The 24,449-nt window shown below is 34.4% G+C and overlaps 1 protein-coding gene across 5 annotated transcripts in view; it reads right to left on the bottom strand.

The window, feature by feature from the left end:
• The window catches only part of LOC129750795 (LIM and SH3 domain protein Lasp), a 254,186-nt gene that overhangs the window by 128,265 nt on the left and 101,472 nt on the right, over positions 1–24,449 (bottom strand). For all 5 annotated transcript variants that reach the window (XM_055745872.1, XM_055745868.1, XM_055745869.1 and 2 more), the window contains one exon: positions 347–441. In XM_055745872.1, the coding sequence (XP_055601847.1) occupies positions 347–441 (95 nt within the window). The remainder of the gene's footprint in view (positions 1–346; positions 442–24,449) is intronic.

The raw sequence follows: 24,449 nt of genomic DNA, 5'->3' as shown, positions 1-24,449 counted from the left end.
CCCACTCCCGGATTTTGTCGACATCCCTAACGGGGTCAGTCGAGGAAATTGTTTCAGAAAAATTCGATAATCTAGAGCACAGAATATATTCGTCCCCAAGGGAGGCAAGATAAAAAAAAATCATGTGCAAATTCTTAGGGAATTTAAGATTATTTGTGAATTTACAGCAAAATGCAAATACACAAATGCTTAAGTAGAAATGTTTCATAATGCATATTAGAAAATTCGTATTTTTAACAATGTTTTTTTTCACTCGATTTCAAGTTTTAAATCTCTTTCATATTACATTTTCAAATTATTTCATAAATATTCAACAAAACTTCAGCAAAAGATAAAAAATACTTACGCTTCACAGTAGGGCAGTTTGTTGAATCCTTTGTATGTTTTCATGTTCAGTGTCATTCCGCACTCGTGACATTTGAAACAACTTTTGTGCCATGTCTGAAAATAAAAAAAAATAAGATGCAAAATTAATAATCGCAAAAATTTTATTTGTAAGTCAGGCTGTAATAAAAAAAAAATTGGCACAGTAAAACATGCGGTAGGTAGGATCGGTTATCTGTTGAAAGAAACAAATTGATAATGCGATTTATTTAACTTTGAGCGGCAGCAAAAAGCTTCTGATGCGGCGAATGTTTTGAACATTTGGGCTAATCAATACTTACTCTTATCAGCCCTAAAATCGGAACATGAAGACCGCAAACACCGGTTTGTTTTTGCTTATCAACTATGGGATTTTGTTGATACAACGAGTTGGGGCATGACCTGATTCCGGTTAGCTACGTTGATGATTTAGTTTTGGAGTTAAGCATTTAATAATTATCGTATTAAATGAACTTTGTCATCGTATTAAAATAGAAAAATTGACAAAAAAAAAATAAAAAAAGATGTGTATAAAATTGGAATATGCACACTAGAAGAAGCAATTTTTTTCCTAGAAACACCAACCGTAAAATAAAAACTTTTTGAAAATAAAAAGTATCTTATAAGCCTTATTAGGATATGTTGACAGTTCTTTACGAACACTTCCTAACCGAAAGGCCTCAGCCCTAACCTCTAAACAAGAATGAAACGATTAATTTTATCGAAAGGACTTATCTAAAATACGATTTTCCTAAGACATATTTGCCGTTTTCGCCACTTCGAGAAACCGGTTGAGTTTTCAATGTTTTGATTTTGAATGCTACACAGCCAGGACTCATAATGAAGTGCGGTTTTTACTCCATACTTTAGCAGATAGCATGCAAGCAATGATCATCAACTTTGTAATATTGAGGTGATTCCTTGCACCCATGATAAAATTAATTTTTAATTCAATTAAAATAGTCTATAATAAAGCATGGATCAACCAAAATCTGGATGCATTAAAACGAATCTTTCTCGGAGCTTTGTAAACGAAAAAAAAATGTTTTATACTTAAAATGTAGAGTTTTTATTGCACTTTAAAGGAAAAATAATAAAAATTTTTCACAAAAACCGGGGTTTTCCGTCCGCAGCTGCAAATACCTCGCCAGATCAAACACTTTCTTGCAAACTTATCAGCAAAAACGAATTCGAACTTGCCGGGGACATCACCATGACCAGTGCAGTGCACCACTGCAGTGGCTTTATAAAATTTTTGGCCAAAAGCGGCCCAAAATCCATCTTCACGTACGTTTCGTCATCCATGAGGATGCCTCCGTCGAACTTTATTGGAATCTTCTTGTATAACTTCCGGGCACGTCTTTTGGCTAATAAATTCTGCTTCAATGTCCGATTTGGTTGCTTACTGGTCCGATAGGATCGAATTCCTTCGCGTAGACGAATCCTTATGACGGTGCACCGGTCGGCGTTGAATTTCTTGGCGATGTTGTAGTCCAACTGCCCTGTGTTTGCCTTGATCGTTCTGAACACCTTCAAATGCACTTTCCGATCCTTAATTCCACTATGACGCTTGGTATCAACCTGCCGATCGATAGTATGCATCTCACGGAAACGATTGAGAATGCTGCACACGGTTGATTTGACCATTTTTAACGATTTCGCGATGTTTGAACCCGACCACGTCGGGTTTTTGACTTGAGTGTCCAAAATTAATTTTTGCCTCGCGGCTTCCATCACGTGTAACTTTTTTGGAACAAAACGTATCGTAATGAAGTTTTGCAGCACTAATAGAGGAAACTTCTCCGAACAAAGTACATATTGTCAAAAAATTCTAGATCCGACAACTAGGAGCGCTATGGTATAATAAACAGTGCGTCCAGATTTGTCGTGATCCATGCATTAACAACAACAAATCACACTTCCTGATTGAATTGTAGGGGAGAGGCGGGCTTAAAGCGGATATTAAGGAAAGTATGTACTCATTTTCTTCCATATTCCAATAGATAGGAGTCTTAAAACTATATGCACATGAGCGGACATCTGTTTTGTATACGTTAGAGCAATTTTTCTGTTAAAATCTCTTACAGTGTTTGTGAAAATAATTTTATAATAAAAGTAGTCAAAATATCCGATTTCCGAAAACGACGGGCTAAATGCGCACATTTATGTTTTTAATTATATTTCATTTACGCTTGCAATATTTTGATATTATTTAATTGAAAATGGTAGAAACGGATGTTAAGCATACGTCAAGGCTGAAATTTTGTCGAAACTAAAAATTTCACTAGTTCTTTTGCATGATATATCGTAGGTATGCCAAATGGCCATATTTCATGGTAATATTTTGTTCATATCGTATTTTTGTCGCATCAGTATTAAGCTCTTCTATATTCACTATAAAATTGTGATTTGAGCGTAAATTTAATGTTTCAATGATAGAAAGTAAAAAATGTATAAGACTTATCTATTCTTTCTTGATATAGACATTTAACCTGCCTGATATGGGCATTCAAAACCCGTCTCTCATTCCAATATTTGATCATTTACAACTTTGCCAAAAGCTCCAATTTGTTGAATTTCTGATTTCCAGATGAATAAGAAAGAAAAACCATTAACAATTTTGTTTACAGATTCTGTACACACGATAATTAAAGTTCAATATATTTAAAAAAAACTCACAAAAATCTTGTTTGAATGTTTTTAACAACTTAATTTTTTCATGTCATGTGTCAAAAGCGTATTACCTTTAAACTGCTCTGATTAAATATGTTGAATCTCTAGCCATATCGTGAATCGGCTATATGCGCATATTACCCAACATACGCGTTTAGGAACACTTACCCCTATTGATTTTTTCTCAATATAACTCATCGAGGGGGTGAGGGGCCTCCCAAACAAAAGACAATTGTTTGCATAACTCGAGACCAATCAAGCAAATGGAATCAAATTTGGCATGGGGTGGTTTTTGGATACGAGGAATGTTTCTACGAATATTAGATACCCCTCCCTCCTTTCAGTGGGGAGATAGGAAGGAAGGAGGGGGGCTACCTTACAATTTTTCACATAACTCGAGAACTAATCAAGATATTCGAATCAAATTTGGCATGGGAGGGTATTGCAACACAAGAAATGTTTTTATGGTAATTTTTGATTCCTCCCTTTTTTCAGTAAGAATATAGTCAGGGAGGGGGTGGGTCTTCTTTAAATTTTTTATTGCATAACTTGAGAACTATTCGAGCAAATGGAACGAAATTGGAGGAGTATTTAGGTACGAGAAAGGGAATATTTGATACCGTTCTTTCCTTTTTGTGGAGAGATAGAAAGGGGGGAGGGAGCTCCTGTACTTTCCTAGCATAATTGAAAAAATTATTAAGCATATGGATCTAAATTTGGCATGGGAAGGTATTTGAATACGAGAAATGTCTCTATGATATTTTTAAAACCCTCTGTTCTTCCTGTGGGAAATTTTAAGGTGGGAGGGTGCACTCATACAATTTTTTACATCACTCGAAAACTTATCCAGCAAATGGAACAAAATTTCTTTTGGTAGGGTATTTGAGTAGTTACGAGGAATATTTTTATGAATAGTTGGTACTACTGCCTCCTTTCAGTGGAGTGATAGGAAGAGAGAAGCGGGCTCCGTTACAATTTTTCGCATAACTCGAGAACTAATCGAGCAAATAGAAACAAATATGACATGGGAGAGCATTTGGATACGATAAATGGTTATATGCTTATTCGCGACTCCTTTTTCCTACCATTTGAGATAAACTTAGGGAAGAGGGGAGCTCACATAAAACTGTTTTGCATAAACCAAGAATTTATCAAACAAATGGAACGAAATATGACATGGAAAATCATTTGGGTATGAGAAATGGTTCATAATCATTTGAAATACTATCTTTTTTCCAGTGAGAACATAGGAAATGGGGAGGGGTTCCAACACAATTTTTTGGTGTAGAAGTAATCAAGTAACAAAAAATTAAATTTATCATGGGAAGGTATTAGAGTACAAGAAATGTTTCTTTGGAATTTTATAGACCCTTCTGCTTTGCAGTGTGGAGAGGGGATGGACGAAGGGTGTTCCATATAAATGTTGATGTATTGCTCAACCAATATAACCAAATTCGATATGAGAGATTTTGATTACGAGGGAGCCTACCACCTTCCAGCATTTGCGGATGGGGAGAGGAACAGGGAGGCTTCCATAAAAGTTTTCTTGGCCTAAACGGAGCACTTTTACTACCTACGAAAAAAAAAAAGAAATTTCTTGAAATTACATTTATTTTTGGAAGGTGTTGCAACGCACACCGGGTCAGCTAGTGTTAAGTAAAAGAATCAAATGATGCGTACACAAGTTTACAACATATAGAAAAATATACTTACGCGAAGCGACGACGATGACAATTGGGTTGAGATTTTTATCTCAACATACATTCGAGATATTCAGCGTGGGCCACGTTACGACACTTTCTCCTAATCAAACAAAGGCTAATTGAGCCACTGTACGCTTCGCAAAATGGAATTAATATATACAATATTCAATCGATTTTCCATACAGTGTTTTCATGTCAGACAAGACAGAAATAGTTCCACTGGAATCAAAGATATGGAATTTCGTCTCGATATGTTTACAGTACCGTTCATAATTGTATAGAAAAGGGAAGCAGGCACACTGTCAGTTGAACTTTGAACTCCCATAACTTTTTGAAGTTCTATCGATGATATAAAAAGTTACGCGAGGGACAATATTCTAGGATTGGACCGAAATATACGATTTCTATAGAATTTTGAACGGTTAATCAGAAAAATATCTTTCCCTACCAGTTGATGAACATAACATATAATTTTCATATGGGCACATTCCAAAGTGGTCAAACGTGTTAATAACGTGATCGTTGCTAATAACTTTTTTGTTTTACATCTTGTCTCTTAGGTATTTTCGAAGAAGTTTAACTAACAGTAAAATGTGCTCTATAAGAAAATGCTATACATTGTTTTAATTAATCCCCCTATAAGTGAGATAAACCTTCTAAACCGTAGGTCAAATCTCTTTGATGTCTTCAACAAACTTATTTAAAATGTAAATTGGTGAAGCTTTGTCTTGTACGTTGAGTTTCTTAAACATTCATCTTTTGAGTTAAGGGGGGGGGTAGGGTCTAACACTTTCAAAAAATCGATTTTTTTATTTTTTTATTTTCTTATTGTAAAACATTTCAAGAATGTTGTGTCAAATTTTCAAGTCAATTGAAGCAAAACTGTAGAAATTATAGGCCTTTATCTCCTCCAATCTAATACTGCAAGATAGCAAGAGCAGAAACTTCAAACGCGTTTTTCTCGAAAGCACGTTTTTAAAGTCCGTGGACATCGTCATTTGAAAACTACTTATCCGATTCTTTTAAAATTTGGAACATGTTTTCTACATATAAAATACCAGACCCCAACGTTTTTCCTTTTTTATTTTTTTACTTTGGGGAGATTTTACAGATAAAAAATGGCGGATTTTTTCGTGAAAAATCGTAGTTTTTACTTCAAACAGCCACAAAAATTTCATAAAAAAATTTTTAAGTAAAATAAAAACGTTGGGGTCCAGAAAAACATCTATTAAAAATATTTTGCTCTGATTTTTTAATTTCAGATGATTCTGTGCTGAGATACAGTGTCCACCGCAAATCCTGTTTTCTAAAAGGCATCCTCGAAAATGCTCCGTCACCGGCTCATTTTTCAATATTTTTCTACGAAAAAATTAATAAATGTTCTTTTAACAATGCTTTATATAATGCAAAAAATTTGAATACATTTATTTGAACGATAGCTCTAGAAAAAAATCGTGAAAATGGTGTTTATTTTTACCCGTAGACCCTACCCCCCCCTTAAAGTGTAAAATATGAAAATAACTTTTAAAATCTGTTTTTTATCATAACTTTTTTTCTGGTAATTTCGAAATCTTCAGAACATTCTTCAAAGTTGTATAAACTAAAAACATATTTTGGTGAACATTGTAAGTATTGTAAATGTAGCTTTTAGAGATAAAATATAAAATAACAGGTTTGTCTTAACTTTTTTATGGTAATTTTGAAATCTTCAAAACTTCTACAAACTTGTTTAAATAAACTAAATAAATATTTTTGGTGAACATTGTAAGCATGTAAAGTGTAAGCTTTTAGAGTTTTATTGAGAAAGTGTATAAGAAATGTGCTATTTCAGCCTCAATTTAACAAACAATCGGCAATTTGGGACAGCTCACACAGTATGCAAATTGATCATTTAGGTTTTGTCTATAAAATACTGTTAAAATCTTGTGTATCCACTTGTATCCAAGCGAGATACATCTATTTTGCTTTGCCATGTTTGTTAGGAAAACCAATGATTTCTATGGAACGCATTCCAGACAACACAGTGGGCTTTTCTTCTTCTTTATTGTTTAGAATTTGCTGTTTTACATAGAAAAACTAACAAAAATGGTAAAAAGAAAAATGGGAAAGCAGAATAGATGTATCTCGTTTGGGTAAAAGTGGATACACACGACTTTTACAGTGTTTCATAGACAAAACCGAAATGATCATTTTGTATAGAGTGTAAACTGCCGGAAGTTGCTGTTGTTCGTAAAATTGAAGCTGAAATAGCACATTTCTTATGCGTTTTCTCAATAAAAGTCTAAAAGCTTACGTTTTACATGCTTACAATGTTCACTAAAATATATTTATTTAGTTTATTTAAACAACTTTGTAGAATGATTTGAAGATTTCAAAATTACCATAAAAAAGTTAAGACAAAAAAACTGATTTTTCATATTTTACACTGTAACTTAAAAGGTGAATGTTTAAGAAACTCAACGTTCAAGACAAACTTCATAAATTTACATTTCAAATAAGTTTGTTCAAGACAAAAATGAGATTGGACTTACGGGTTAGAAGTTTGATTTTTTATTACACTTATAGGGGGATAAATAAAAAATAATCATTACATGTTCTTATAGGGCTTATTCTACTGTAAAACTTCTTCGAAGACACCTAAAAGATAAAATGTTAAACAAAAAAGTTATAAGCAGCGATCACATTTTCCACATTTTTTACCACTGTGCATTCCTCCGAAATTCTATAGAAATCGCATAACTTTTGATCCAATCTATAGAGCTTTCCTGTGCCTTAAGTGGCAGGCTAGTTTTAAATTTCAACTATCATTCTGCAAAATTTCATGTAGGCGTTGCCTAGTTTCTGAGATACTGCGGTTTGAATGATTAAAGCCCTAAAATCTCGATATTCGTATAATTACGGTATCTTAGCCGGCCACACAAACTTTAAATAGAACTCACATTTTGTGAATAGTAGTGTGATAGTAAGATGATCTGTCATCCAGTATTACCGTGCTACTGATGGCCAAACCAACGGGCTGGAGTTTTATTCAGTTATTACTAGTACTGCACTAGCATTGATTGATAGATATTGATAGATCACAACCTCTGCCAGTTTATTTATTTGGGAGCCAAAAACTCATTATTGATGAAGGGAAATTACATTCTTAAAAGTAACAGTAACACATTTCAGCTGTAATTTCTTTTAAAAATAAGATAGACTACTCACATTTCCTTCATTTCAATAAATAGGGACATTTTCTAAAATTTATTTATTTTTGAAAGCAACTAGAACAATTGCCGGGACACATATTCTTCGGAACACACTTGTCGTTAAACTTCACGTACCCGGGATCACAGACGCAAGTCGGCGGCCCAGTACACGATCCTGCAACGCCAACGCAACTCTTGTTGCAGCTTTCCTCACAACAGGGCGTGCAGGGACTGTAGCTGGAATTTGGTGGACACAGGAAGTCCTGAGTTAGCGGCGGCGGCGGAGGAGGAGGACATGGCGTTGTTGTCTCACACGGAGGTGGAGTAGTGTTACAGGACGGGGGACATTGTGCCTTCGGGATGCAAGCTCCATGGTGCCGGACGAATCCTGGTTTGCACACGCAGGCCGGAAGTGCATGCGGTGCATAGGTGCAGGCATCTCCGGTGCAATCACTGGAACAGGTTGGCTCGCAGCACAGCTTGAACTGGACCTGCATTTCGTTGGCTGGGCAGAGTCCCTCTAGTTTTGGAAAATTAAAATTTTAAAATCAAGTATTTTTACTTTTCACTAAAATTTTTGGTACCCGAAGTATCGCAGCTAATTTTCGGTGCAGGAGGTTCCGTAAAACTCATCTGAGCGGCAGCGTTGCAGGAGGAACATTGTTGTGGAGATGGCTGGGCATGGGGACAAGATGGGCAGCTAGTTTTCTGGATGCATTCGCCGTTATCTCTCACGAAGCCAGGTTTACAGACGCATGTGGGCTTATGGAGCCCCGTCGGAAAAGGGACGCAGCTACGAACACAACTGGGCTCACAGGTGGGTGGACTGGCAAGCAGGATTTCGTTGTGACCGCATTGTACTGCAAAGTGGCGTTTCGGTAAAAGCGGGAATATGCATATAGTTCATTTTTGTTGAAAAAAATTCATTTTAAAAAGATACCGTAAATCACTTCATAACAATACAATTATTATTCACTTTTTATGATAATTTGAAAAAGTTTCGAATTTTTTCAATCTTTCGGAAAATATGCAACATTGTATTTTTGAGTGACTTCTAATTGCGTGGTTAGAAATCAATGAAATTTTCAGTGAAATTTGCTCAGTAATGCTTGCAATTTCATTACAATCGATCAAGATGTTTTTGAGATGATTTCCAAATAGAATAGAAGAACGTCGACAAAAAAATCTGGGCGCGTTCGTGGAATATCTTAATCATTCCACAGATCGTTTGCAAAACAGTTGGGAATCAATAATTCCACAGTTTCTCGTGTTATAAAATCACTTAAGGATGTCCAGACGACTCAACGGAGAACCGGAAGCGGAAGAAAGGCCAACATTATTGACCTTGTAAAGCAAGTATTTCAGAAAAATTTTCGCTCGAAGCCGGGCCGGACAATCCGGACAATTATTTGATAAACCAGGTAAAAACCCTTTTCCCTTTTCAAAAACCGAGCAAATTTGTGCCAATTCCTGGAAAAAAAGTTAAAAATTAAAATTAAAAATTAAAGGGAAAAGTGCAAAAAAATTTTTTGTAAATAAATTTGTCTAGTCTATAAGAGCTGGATTTCATGTTTTTAAGATAAGGAAGGCTTCTAACCGAGCCTGCAAGCAGAACACCGTGGCCAGATCCTGCGCCAAAAAGCTGTACAGTGACATCCAATCAATCCCGGAGCAAATACTGTTGATTTTCTACCAAAAGAGACGAACCGTTTAAATTAGCCAGAAATACGTCCAATTGGAAAATTTTGGGCTATTATGAAAAGGAAATTTTGTATTACCAGTAAAATATTCAAAACTGATCAACATTTGAAGAAAGCTTGAATGTAAGTATGCAATAAATATAACGGAAGTATTTCCCAGAATTAAGACCTAAGAACGCAGTGCATTTTCCATAGGAAAAGAAATTTGATAAAGTACAAAAAAAAGTTAGAAAAGAAATTGGAAATATTTTTACTCTTTCCCTCTGAAACTTTTTCTCCAAAACATCCAGCGATTTCACTGGAGAATCCGCTTCGAAGGACCAAAAATGTTCGATAACACAACACTCCGAGTGTACGAGTGGAGGAAAGTTTAAAGAAGCGCATCAAGTGCTATTTACGTTTTCTTGAAATTGGGATTGTCATTATTTTGAGTACAACAGTCCACTCAGTCCAGTTGATTTGTCATTGAACAGAAATATTATGAAATATTAATATGATGGTCTAGGAAAAATTATAGGTGGTGACCTTTTTTTGGTCTACAGATCCCAATATAACAGATACTTATTACTCATGTGATAATTATACCAATGCCTGGGACAATTATAGTAGTAGCGGCAGTTTACGTTGTATACTAAACTCCCTGTTTTACGCAAGATGACCGAATACAACTATTATTTTAATTTATTTTTTATTAAATTTGATTTATTTTCTGGATATCCTTTATCTCATCTCCACAGAAGCATTCCTCACTTTTCACTTTCTAATCTAATCATCAGAATGGGGGTAGGCTTAATAGCGGCACGTTATCCAAACTCCAAAGTCTCGAAAAGTCTAGAAGAAATGACAAAAGTCTGGAAGCCTGGAAACCTTAAAAAATGTCTGACGATAGTCAAAAAAGTCTGGAAGATCGAGATAAAATCGTGAAGGTTGACAACACGTTCGCCGAGCCGTCACTCTCGTATATGTAACATGACCGCCAGTCGATAAAATTCTAGAAACTTGACATGGCTCTTTCTGTTGATTCAAGAATCGATAAAATGATCAAAAAGTTTGAAATCAGGAGTTCTTTTGGTTCTTAGATTGCTCGAAAGTCATTCACATCATAATTCAAAGCAATCCCTAGCACACTTTTTTACAGTAAAACTTGAATAACTTTCAAATTCTAAGTTATTTACTTTTTTTCAGCAAAGCGGCAATTCATGGCAATTCGCATTTTTTAATTTCGTTGTTGATTTTAATCCTTTACCTAAAGTACATTTTTTTGAGGATTGTAAATATTTTTTATACAATAGTTAATAAAAAAAAGGTCATAATTCTGCTTAATTAGAAAAATCATTCATACAAATTGAGAATTCAAAATAGTCCCGACAAATTTTTGGTTCAAAACTGACATTATATAGATAATTTAAAAAATATAACGCACATATGTTTGAACTTTTTCAAGATCAGAAAAATAATACTGAAAAAGTTTCTAAAAAAGGGTTTTTTTTTTCAAATCGAAACATCGTTTTTCTGAGTTTCCGTCATATGAAAGTTTGTTTCTTAGACCCTATGATATCATTGGGTTGAGCCCAAAATCCCAGACATAATGGAATTGGGCCACCAGTGATCGGGCAACCTTTTGAGTCGGAAGAGCCAAAAGTTTTAAATTTCCAAAATTCAGAGTTTGAAAAAGCTTTATTAAAGATTTATTGTTTTTGTTTTTAATTAAAAAAAAAACAAATAAATGAATGATCAACGAACTTACGGACAGAATAATCCTCTGACCAACTGTTTTCAGTGTTTTAATGTTGTGAACAATTTGTTTGATTTTACTGTGTCCAAAACGATGTTTAAACATAGGATTAAGAACCTAAGATCAGTCTGTAGGACATTTGAATCCAAGAACGTCAATGAAATAAATAAAACATTAGTTTTACGAAAGTAACTTTAAAATTTTTTCTTCTAACTATTGGGTTTTTTTTCAAATCTGTTTCAGATTACCAATAAGTACATGGATTCTCTTTCGTCTCTCTTCTCGTCAACTCTTCTTACATGGTTTGATTTTATATCAATTTGAATGCGTTCGCAAATATCGAGTCCAGAATGGAAAATCCATATCAAGCTTAAATGAAAACTTTGCATGATGTTAAAGTGAAAGATTTGAACACATTAACATAAACACAATATTTATAATTTCTTCTGCAAAGATAAGCTTATAAAATAACAAAGTAAAGGGAAATAAATTTTCTTATAACTATCAAGCTTTTAATGACATTCTCCAGATTTAGCTAATCCTTTCTCAAATCCAGAAGTATGAGGTTAAATTCAACTGATATTTATGTAGCCAAACATTTTAATCTCAAAAATTATGCTCCTGACATCTGGTAGAATTTTCAAAATTCATGACATCAAGCGAACGTGCCTTCGGAATTTAATGCATCTGAAAATTAAAAAATCCCATTTTATGACACATGTTATTCTTCAGTATTGTGCGTCTAATTGAATGGAGAATGAAATTTAAAACATTGTAAATTATTCATCAATACTTGCTAAAGATTAGATTACTGGAAAAAAAAAACTGTGATTTGACCAGTATAAATATGTAATAATGTGATTTTATAATAAAAAAACAGTACATTTTAACTGGCAAAATCAGTTCAAGGGTAGTTAAAGGGAAACAAAAATTATTAAAAGTAATTCATGGTGATTAACTCTTTATCAAATTGGGAAAATCTTATGCCCGTTTTTTGAAACTTTGTTCAAAATTTGTGTGCTTTTGGAAAATATTGCCTGCAGGCATCACACTTGAATTTTAACCCTTTAATGCATAGTGTTATTTTAAAACTGCACTAATTAAAATCGCAATATCTTGGAAATGCTTGGAAATTTTGGAGTGATGATGTATGAACAAATTTTTTTTTTCTAGAGATTAAAAGAAATTAGAAATTGTTTATGTGAGATATCGTACAAAGTTTGTGAAGAAATTAATAAATCATATTAATATATTTTTTTGAAAAAAGTGGTTTTTGGGAAATCGCTGTCATGCATCAAACAAAGGGTTAAATGTGTCAAAAACTCAAAGTTTGTTGTTCAATACATCCAATTTAATTATAGTAATCGGGGATCAGTTTAGTTATTGATTACAAGTATTTAGCCTGTGAATAAGTTTTCAGATGAATAGTTTTTCAGAATAGAAATTTTCATTCATTCTCAGTGCTGATTGGAGTTGGTAAACTGTCAAATTTTTAACTCTTAAAAAAGACATACACCGTCTTAGCCGATTTTGGCTTTACAGACTGAATAAATGACGTGGACAACTTAAGATTAACATTTAACACCCAGTATCGTGCTGGGAATCGAATCCATGCCATCAGTGGACCAGCGATAACCGTCTTACCACGCTAACCACTCGACCACCGAGACGTACAAAATTCGCAGTTTTGGAATTTTGTATTTGAATTTCATGTATCTATTCACTTATTAATCCGTTATTTATTGAGTAAGCTTTACAGATTTTTCTGTACGTATCCAGGCCGGCAAATCCGGAAATTGGGTTTCTAAATTTTAAACTCAAAAAAGAGGTTATATATCCAGACAATTCCAGCCAAATTTACCAAAAATTATCAGCCTTGATTGAATCATTGATTCAAAAATGTATCATTTTAATTTTTGTTGTTTTGAATAACAATTATTTTTTTGCATTTATGGTTAAGTATAAATAAAATCATGAACTCTATATTGATGCTTCAAAAACAGTGAAAAGCAAAAAAAATTGTTAAATTAGACTTTAAAAAATGCTGCTTTGCCAATTGGCCCTTTCCGCTTTTCTACAGTGGATGCAATTTTTAAATTGTCTTTAGGACCTATGAAAATCCTTGTGTCAGGTCAACAGATTCTGAGCTAAAGAGCCGCAGGTTGCCAACGAGTAAAATTTGCTGGTGTTCTAATATTAAAATTTCTCAAAAACTATAAGTCTGGTTAAAATAATTAAACGCTTAATAATTCACTAGTTTACAGAATTTTTGAACTCAGTAAACTGAAGATCACTTTTTATGTAAAATCGAGCGCTGCATTCGAAAATGAAATTTAGAAAAATCTCAGTGAGCAGTTTTTGAGTTATGCTGCAAATATTAAATTTGGAAAAAATTAAAAAAGTACTTGTACTCAAATTCAAATATCTCTGAATGCATAACATTTATTCGAAATCTCTTTTCTGCAAGTTAAAGGTGAATAAATTTGCTACCAATCATCTGAACTTGGCTTTTGCCTATGATCAACAGTATTGATGTTATTAGAGACTTTATGATAGATAAAATATAAAAAAAACGTATTTTTGTTTCAGCGAAGGTTTTAGACACGAAGGTAACATTTAAAAAAATTGGAGAAATAAAAAATACTGATTTTTCACTAACAACATTTTTGTTCACTAGCCAATTGCTTTTAATGAACAATTTTCTTAAAGCCTAAATTAAGACGAATATTTCATTCGAAGACTGCAGCACGATTAGAATTGAAACAAAAAATTTATTGCGGTACAAACATTGTATTTTGGCCGAAAATTGGAGCCTAACATGCAATGAGTACTTTTAACGCATTGCTTTTTATAAGAAAATATTCGGTTAAAATATAATCTTTGAACCGCAATAACTTTGTTTCAATTCTAATCGTGCTGCAGTCTTCGAGTGAAATAATTGTCTCAATCAAGGCTTTAAGAAAATTGTACATAAAAAGCAATTGGCTAGTGAACAAAAAAGTTATTAATGAAAATTCAGTATTTCACCTTAAAATCCTATTCACGTTTGAGACTCAAGCAACCCCTTCCTATGATAAGATCGTTCTGAAATATGGCATGTGACCTTCTGGGAAGCTAATCATTAAATTTGATTTGGAACGAGTGAGATTTTTCATGTTTAATTCTTCCTATACTATGATAAGTACAAGGCGGTTCGTTCAATTATTCAAAAATGCAAAAGATACTGTTATGGTAAAGTAACCGTAACTTCTACAATATTAAGCCGATTTTGATAAATAACCACTTGAAATCTTTGTTTTGAATTAATATTCAAGTAAAAAAGAAAATCAAATTTTTTAAATGTTACCTTCGTGTCTAAAACCTTCGCTGAAACAAAATTCTCTCTAAAAAAATGCGTTTTTTTTAAATTTTTTTCATCTTGAAGCCTCTAATATCATCAATACTGTTGATCATATGCAAAAACTAGGTTCAGATGATCGATAGCAAATTTATTCACCTTTAATTTGCAGAAAAGAGATTTCGAATAAACAGTTATGCAGTTATGTATGTAGTTATGCATTTAAGTACAAGTACTTTTTTTTATTTTTTTTTTTCAAAATTTTATATTTGAAGCATAGTTTAAAAACTGTTCTACTGACTACTGAATATTTTTCTAAATTTAATTTTTGGATTCAGCGCCCGATTTCACATTTAAAATATTGGTCAGTCAATCAAGTTCACGATTTTTTTAATTTTGTAAACTAGTGAATCAATGCTCGAGAGATCTAAAATTCTGGAAATCTTGTTCATTTATTGCTATATCCACAGATCCATATCTCATCTTAATTTGGCGTAAAAAAAAATCCAAAATGGACACAAAACTTGAAGAATTAAGTATTGCACTTCCACATATTCACCAATTCTCTGCATCCTACAAATTTCATAAAGCTATTGTTGAGCACACATGTGCCAAAATAGACAGCCAATAATGAAATGAGATTGAATAAATAAGCAATTTGAATTTGAATCTAACTCTTCACCTGTCAACTTTTTTCCTAACTTCGTTCGATTTCGAATGATTTTTTTTGCTCAAGAAGAAGCCCGTATCAATAATAGTTTTATGAAAATTTATGTAAGTACCATTTAGATTAACACTTTTAGGACAGTTGTGTGACAAATTGTAATAAAATTAGAAACCCCTTCTTTTGGTGTATAATTTTGGGCACAATTTTGATTCAATTTTTAATATAACCACTCTTCCTACAGCTAATTTATCCATAATTTAAAAAGGTTGCATTTTAATTTCACTTTTAAAAGCTTGATTGTCGCTCAAACAAATTGGTATACCGATATTGATGTTTTCTTTTCGCCAATACTCACAACAAGGGGCGTTCACCAGCGCCAACTCGAAACCCTGAACCACCCTCAGGGATCCACAGAGCCCCACTACTGCGAACACCAGCCCTAGCACCGCCAATGGTTTCATTTTCACTCGTTTCGATCGAATCCCTGACTAACTGATGCTGGAGCCGCCCACGATCGGTCACTATATAGGTAAAACGAGCGTTTGTTGTTGATTTTAGCACGAATCAGTCGACACCCGCGTTTTGGTTTTAGGAAAGATTGCGGAAGAGCTTTTGGTGCAAATTCTCTAAAGGCTGAGTCCAGCCCCGGGTTCGTTGCTGTTTCTTCCTTTCCGGAGAAACGTAGACAGGGGAAACAGGATGCCGCTTTTGGTCACGTTCGCTCGAGAAAACTTTCGAGGAAGACGTTAGACGAATTATTGCTGTAACAGTCTTCTGGAAGTGAGCGTGGGAGTAGTTTAGTGGGTTTACTATTTGGTTCTCGTTCAGTTTGAGGGTTGGATCTATTCTGGAAATCTGATCTAATTTCCAAGATCTCACAGAAATCCAACGCTAGAAAACACCTACAATTTCCCAGGGCCGGTAAATATTGTTATTATTTACGGTATTGCCACCAGCAGCAGCTGTTTGGCAACATTTCTCAACCAAGGTCGTGTCTAGTGCTAAGTGTAGTGAATACTAAAGTAGACCCCATATTAGCCCCGTACAGCTGCGGGGTAAACCATTACTTCATTTTCGTACCAACTAAGATTGGTCTACATCCATTAAATCGCAAAGGCTTATTATTACACGATACGTACGACCAAGTTATGGCATACGAACGTTCCTAATAAAATTTTCTATCACGTCGTACAAAACACTCGTAGCAGCATCCCATTCAGGTCGGCAAGTTCTCATTCAGTGTGTGACTTCACGTGAACCATATGTGTATTGTATATTGAAAGTGACAGCACTTTGAAACGATAAACGACAGTCGGATTGGATCGTGGTGTGTCTAGCATAAATTAAACTGCACTTAATGAAGGCTGCTGCTGCTGAATTCCGAAAAAAAGTTGATCACCGGTATATTGTTTGTAAATGTTGCGATTGTTGATAAATAAAAAGTTGATAAGACAGTTCAGAACAGCAAATCAAGTTATTAACATTTCTACCGAAACATCATCAGATTTCCAAGGAAACTGAGAACACTCTCTATTTACAGATCAAAACTACAGCAGGTGACATCAACCAATGATGCAACCGAAATACCAGAAACAGGTAAAAGGCAATCCAAGTTCGTATCCGCAACCATCAAATAGCGTTGCATTGATTCATTCGCGAAAGAATGCAATCGATATTTCTATGTGAAAGGTAGATATGGGGAGCGTTTTCAATCGGTTGTTCTTTGGAAGCAGCAACGTTTGAATAAATTATATCGGAAACGTAACGATTTCTTTCCGGCTGCTGTTTGCCGTCGTATGGTAGTTCAAATTGGTAATGCAAAATGTATGCAGCTGTCTATCCAACTTTCTCAAAACGTCCTGAATTATAAAAGGCGCCAGTTTTCAGTTTAAAGGAACTCTAGCATATTAAGTAACAATGTTTTATAACAAAGATGTTATATATTTTCTAATTGAATCATTGAAGGTTTGAACTATTTGTAGAGTATCACTTTTTAATAGATTCGACAATAAAGATTGATTGAAGTTTTTTATTTTAATTCTAATATAAGGAGAAACCAAATCCGTCTCGTGGGAACAAATTCCAATTGTTCAAAAATTGTAAAATAAAACTATATAAAAAAATAACAAATAAATTTAGTTTACAAAATTTCCTTTGTGTTTAAACAGGACTCATTTTTTTGTGATGGTGCAACAGGCCCAATTGGGTCCTTCCTCCACCCCATTGATACGCTTCTTTGGAAGTAGGAAGGACAGTTTATCCTATGGATAATTTGTTTGCATTATTTTGTCCAATTCTGTACGACTTGTTTGTCTAACTCCCGCGTTTGTCCATCACCGTACAATTTATATCTGGTATTTCGTCAGATCTTCATCACTAGCATATGATCCTTTTTAGGATTAGTCATTATTTCAAATTGTCTGTTTAACGTGTTGTATTGCCAGTTTAATGAAAGTGTTTATGTTTTAACTGTCTTTGATATTCTGCGGCAGGCTGTTAAACATTTTTAGAGTATTCGGTAATCTGAAATCATGGGCTCTTCTCGTATGTACATCGATAGAAGGTCCAGCAGTTGATCAACAGAGCTAGACGTGTACGCTCGTGTCGGTCGATTCCATCACGTTCAGCGTGGTGAAATTGGCTAGCGCGCCGTTGTACTTAAGCTGAGTTTGCGGGTTCAAATCCTGCCGGTGAGCCGTTGTTTCTTTTTCGAAAAATTTATAATATTTACGACTTATGTTCTTTCTTTCTATGATACCTCATGTTTCTCTAATGCTTTCCATCACCTTCGAAAACTTCATATATTTACTTACTCTACAAAGTACAGCATATTTCACGGCAATCTGTTTGATTATGTAGTCTACGTGAGCTATAAAAATCAATTTTTCATCGACTTGTACTCCTAGGTATTTGACTTGACGAACCCTTTCGATTTCACAACAATCGATTAATAACTTAGAACTTAGTCCTATTTTGCGATTTCTAATAATCATCCATTTGGTTTTATCAAGATTCAGACATTATTTTCTGTGTTTCTAAAAATCTGCAATTTTTTTCAAATCAGTATTTGTTTCTTGTACAATGAGTTCTAAGTTATTTCCACTCCAATAGGAGACGGAATCATCTGCAAATAGCTTGAGATGGCCGTGATTTAAGCACATTTTCATGTCATTGATGTACAGTATAAATAACAAGGGACCCAACACACTTCCTTGGGGAACTCCTAGGTTATTTTCTCTGTATCGCGATTGAGATGAAACATATTTTGTTCGTTGCATTCTATTCTCCAAATAATTTCAGAACCAGCTTAGAACCGTACCATTGATGCCAATTTGTACTAATATCTAACAGCAGTAACCGATCAATAGTTTCGAATGCTCTCTTGAATTCTAGAAACACAGCCACTATGTAATTTCCTGAATCCAGACTGTTCAGCAATCAATATACCTTCAGACTCAATAAAGCGTAAGAATTGCTGTTTTATTGCAATTCCTGGCACCTTTTCTTGAATTTATAACAAGTTTATGAACGATAAAACGTCGCCTTCTGTGCATTTTTCTGTTTTTCAATGGGAACTACAGTAGAACACTTCCACGGTTTAAGTATTATTCCTAGCTGCAGACTCGTGTTTATAACACCTCATGCGAAATTCAGGGCTCTAAAGGTGAGAGTTATTGTTCTTTGACAAATTTCTTGAATTGATATATAATTTGTATAAGATAAAATTGTTCAAGGGCACTACAAATTCTTTTCAACAACTCATTTTAATTTAACCCTTCGTTATAAAAGGTAACAAATTTGTAACAGTTTTTTAAACAACCACTTCTAATACCATGACTCTAGTGGGATGCTTGGTGGTAAACTTAAATTTAATATTCTCTGGAACACCCATAGCCCACAGAGGCGAAATTTACAGATCCGTACATAAATTGGAATTGGTGAATTGAATCAATCGAAAATCTCTTAGAACACGACGATTAGCTGCTTCTTCTTCAACTTAGATAGAAATCGCATCAAACCCTTAAGTCGCAGTGCTGTTATGAAATGGCGCTTCGCTCTTGCTTTTGAAAGTGCATTATGTCGTAGTTTTAAATTTCTTGTCCTCAAGTGGAATGCGTCTTTCGTATCTAAGACTGATTAACTCTAATCCGTTCTTGAGTGTCAATGTGCACTATTGGAAGTTTGGTGGCTTGTAACTTTATTCGGGTGCATCCAAATAAAAAGAATCTTCGGGGACCCTCAATTAATTCTTAAATTTTTTAATTTTGCATCATTACTTTTTTTATGGACACACCCTGAAAGCCCAGGTTAAAAAAAAATCCCTTATCAGACCTAAAACTTTTTTTTATATAATAATTTTATTTAAAATTATAAAAATATCCTTGTTGGTGTTTCGAAAATACAACATGAATTTTCATATATGTATGTATACATGTTGAAAAACTAATTCTGGTTAATGACTTTATGATACATGAATAACAACAGTCCAACACCCTTTGGTCGGTTTCCAAATAAATATTAAAAATCTATTTTTCAAACTTGTTCTTTGAAATAATTTCACAATTCTTGTACTCTCATATACATATGGATACGCATTTTAGAAATACATTTTTGATAATAGCACTCGTTTATAGAACTTTTGAATTTAAACAAATCTCAGCAGGCCAGTTTTTAATAAAATTTAAAATAAAAAACTTAGTTAAAAGTGAAAGTACTTGCACTGAAAGCCGTACATCTTTCGCTGCTTAACATCAATTTCAAATTTGTTATTCTCATATTGAAGGTGAATAAATTTTAAACACGTAACACGTAATGCTATGCGTAACGCTTATTAAAGTTATATTAAATAATAAAAAATAATTTCAGTGTACAGTAAACTTGAATAAACATGGAAAGAACAAATCATGGTGAATCTAAAGCGCTTCAGGCTAGTTTGCTATCGGTCATTTGCCAACAATACTGTTGATGTTTGTAAATTTCAGATCGACAAAAAGATAGAAATGCCATTTTGTGGACTAATTTTAAATTCAACACATTTTTAGCTGAGATTCTTAAAAAAAGAAATACTTAAGACTTTAAAATTCAATTGACTACAAAGAATTCAAGAGGTTATTATAATAATAATAATAATAAATAAGTGGGTCTAAAACAGTAGAAGCTAAGATTATTTAGCCTTGACAGTAATGCTAGCTATTTCAATAAAATGGAAGAATCACAGTGTACAGCAGGGTTACTAAAATTGGGCTAAAAAAATAAAAATAAAACATTTACTAAAACACCCTGGGCTCTAAAAAGCTTCGAATTGGTTCAAAACTCATCCATGATTTTTTGCAGAATTCTTAAGTAACGTTTCCATGAATAAATTTGAACTTTTAAAGTACGAACGAGAAATACACCATTTTTATAAATTTTTTATGGTCATGATTCAAAAAAATTTCAAAAAAATATATCTTTATGTGTAACGTATAGCTTCAGCTTTCTTAAAAACTAAAGGGTGATACGGTCAAAATTTGGTCAAGGGAAAATGCGTGTAAATCGGTGAAATCGTTTATTTAAAAAATCAAATTAATTTTCTTTTTCAAGTTTAATTAGTACAAAATTCAGGAAAAATATTCAGTAAGGCTTCCGCTTTTCCAAATCCGAATTGCCGGACCTTACGCTTAACCCCTGCCATCAGATTTTGTACAGTCACCTTGTCCACCTTCTTCGCCGCAGAAAGCCAGTTTGCCTTGAACTGCTGCTCGTCCTTAGCAGTTTTTTTGGTCTTCTTTAGGTTCCGCTTGACAATAGCCCAGTATTTCTCAATTGGGCGGAGCTCTGGTGTGTTGGGAGGGTTCTTGTCCTTGGGAATCACCTGCACGTTGTTGACGGCGTATCACTCCATGGCCTTTTTACCGTAACGGCAAGATGCCAAATCCGGCCAAAGCAGTACGGAAAACCGTGTTTCTTCAGGAAAGGCAGCAGACGTTTATTCAAACACTCTTTCACGTAAATTTCCCAGTCCCGGAAGCTAGGAAAATGCTGCTTTTCAAGCCACAGGTACAGATGGCTTGCCAAACCAGATATTTGTTCGCGAACTTTGACAGTTTCATGTGCTTGAAAATATCTGCTACCTTTCCCCTTCCTTTTGCCGTATAAAACTCCTGTCCCGGAAGCTGCTTGTAGTCGGCTTTGACGTAGGTTTCGTCGTCCATTACCACGCAGTCAAACTTCGTCAGCAACGTCGTGTACAGCCTCCGGGATCGCGCTTTGGCCGTCGTATTTTGTTTATCATCACGATTTGGAGTCACTACATTCTTGTAAGTCGATAGTCCGGCTCGTTTTTTGGCTCGATTCACGGTAGTAGACGGTACAACCATTTTCGCGATGCGCGAACAAAATTTTGATACGCTGCTCTTCTTCCTTGGACGGCATTTTGACAACTGAAGCGTGAATTCCAAAATCAAAATAGGAGCAACATTCTACACACACACATACACACACACACCTTCAAAATGAGGGATGGTCAGGTTTTTTAAATGCAAAATTGAAAGAAATATGTCAAGTTGATATTGACCAAGTTTTGACTGTATCACCCTTTAAGTTAATTTTTTTCTGAGCATTCCTTAGCTAATCTACAGTCTTTTTCCGAATCATGTTTTATCGGATTTCTTTTGACTTTGATTTACGGAAAACTTAAGTGTTTTAGCTGAATAAATATGAATCCAAAGTTTCATCAAAGAATTCTGTACATAAGAAAATTCGCGAGAAAATATATAAAAGGTTCACTATATTGGGACTTGTTAGATGTGTGATAATTTCACATACATTGTCACAGCTATTGGCTTGTATAATTGAATTTCAAACTTTTTTTTTCGTCATCTGCTTCAGTACAAATAATCAGCAATAAAAATATTTTTTCATTGGTACACAAATTATTGAAACTCTACTGATTTTGGGAAACAATAAGAAAAAACGAGAAAAACTATGAATACATCGAGGAACTAAAAAAACTCAATATACATAGATATGGACTGACCTACTGAACCAATGATCCGGAAATAAATTCGATCAAGGAATCCCGCCTTTCGGTGTCAGTTCGCATCAAATCAAAACCATAAACGTAAACTCAACTGACAACCCGCGTGTAAGTATGTTAATCGTTGCAACGCACTTGTGTTTCCGCTACTAACATTTGCTCATTGCTCAATTGATATCTGGCTGCTTGCTTGCCTGCTTGCTAGTTGTATCAACACGATTCCCCTAAATTTTTCGCTGCCGGATTTCGACGTTTGTTTACTAGTTACCGCACTATCCGCAACATTCGATTTTCGCACGCAAGGCATAGGAAAACTGTAATAGGCCCGATTGACGCTCCTCAAGTCGTCGAGCAACGGGAAGGGAAAGATACTAAATGGAAAAGTGGCGGGTGGCTGGCGGAACCCCGAAAGTTTATGCAACGAGTCGGAACAAACCTACTAGAAAGGTTTTTTATCCCTCCCAAACTATGCTGGTTGACTAGCTAGCTGGCTGACACAATAAAGTTTACTGTCCGAAATAATCGAGCAGCAGCAACAGCAGTAGACAAACGGCAGCCCGATATTGGATGTAACTGGGCGTTGTGGCGGAAAAACTTTGTGTCGGTCAAATGAACAACGACAGAAGAGAAAAAAACAGCAACTCATCGAATCCAGTGGCGTTGTAATGTTCAAAGACATTTGGGAAATAATATTGCATTAATTTTGGACACCTTTACTTACCCTTGAATTAATCTATAAAAACGCATCTAGATGTTAGAAAAGAACATCAATAAATATGGCGACCGTCATAATTCTAGTTACATTAAATATAGCTACTTACTTGTCGTTTGTCAGAAATGCTATACCACATAACTTCCACGAAAAGCTTAAATTCTAGCGACGCCACTGCATTGCCCAACTTCCAACAAGCCGCTACCCTAGAACAATAGTTTTGGCATAAAGTCGACCGGCGGCGCGGCGCGGTAACCAGCCTATCATTAAAGCTGGCGATTTTCTCACAATTAAAACTAAGTTAAGGAAATGTCTTTTTTTTTTCTTGCAACTTCCCCCTCTTTTAACTTAACCTTGCGTATGTCATTCATTGTTCGAATCGTTCCTCGGTTGAGTTAGAAGCGAGCCGAATTTTGACGGTATTTCTCAAAATGGCTTATCCACATTGCATGACTGTTCTATTGTCATTTTAAAATTTCTGCATCAGTGAAAGAGCCGGTCATTTTCATACGCCCTTTTGATTTAGTTCAATTGTGTAAATTTGAAATGCGTAGAAAATGCTTCGGATTCAGATGAACTGATAGTCGATTGTAATTCGTGTTATAATGATTGTTATTATCACGTTCACGAGAGAAATGGTGCATTTCTTTCAAGAAGATATCTCCCGTTACGAATGTTTTGGAAGAAATCCTAAAACAATATGAAGTCAGGTGTTAATAAACAAGATTGAAATTGAGATTAAAAAGGTGATAGAGATAAAAACAAATCTGGCGATGTCTTGAATTTTGTGCATTTTTCACTAATAAAAAGAGGTCATTATGGTAGATTAAAATTAAAAGGTGAACAAAAAAAAAACGAAATTTTAAACCAAAAATAAATTTTAAGACTTTTCAATCAAGAACAAATTTTCAACTAAATTTTCATAGCTCTAACGGACATTCAAAACATTTTTAATATTTTCAAATCGATAAAAAATGTGCCTTATACCAGATTGACGCTCAAGAATCATTGCTATGTATTAAAGTTTGGTAATGATTGGCTCGACTTTATGATAATTACCAACACCTAAATGATTATGGATGACGCAAACAAAAAGTATTGAAAAATAATTTTTAAAGATACTTAAACCAACCTTGTAACCTTGGGAAAGTAACCTAAGCCATAGGGAGTGGAACGTACCTGAAATTGAAAAAGGAAAGTCATTAGTTAACGTTAAACAACGAAAAAGATATGGCGAAAGAAAAAGGCATTTACTAAACCTAGGAGTATTGAAAATCGTAGTTGAAGTTATATTTCATCAAATTCAATGAGCTAACTAATAATAAATTGTGCCATGAAGCCAAGAATAAA

The sequence above is a fragment of the Uranotaenia lowii genome, chromosome 3, assembly GCF_029784155.1.
Source record: "Uranotaenia lowii strain MFRU-FL chromosome 3, ASM2978415v1, whole genome shotgun sequence".
NCBI classification, from domain to species: domain Eukaryota; kingdom Metazoa; phylum Arthropoda; class Insecta; order Diptera; family Culicidae; genus Uranotaenia; species Uranotaenia lowii.
The sequence above is the reverse complement of the archived record's forward strand: the minus strand, read 5'-3'. Positions and strand labels throughout refer to the sequence as shown.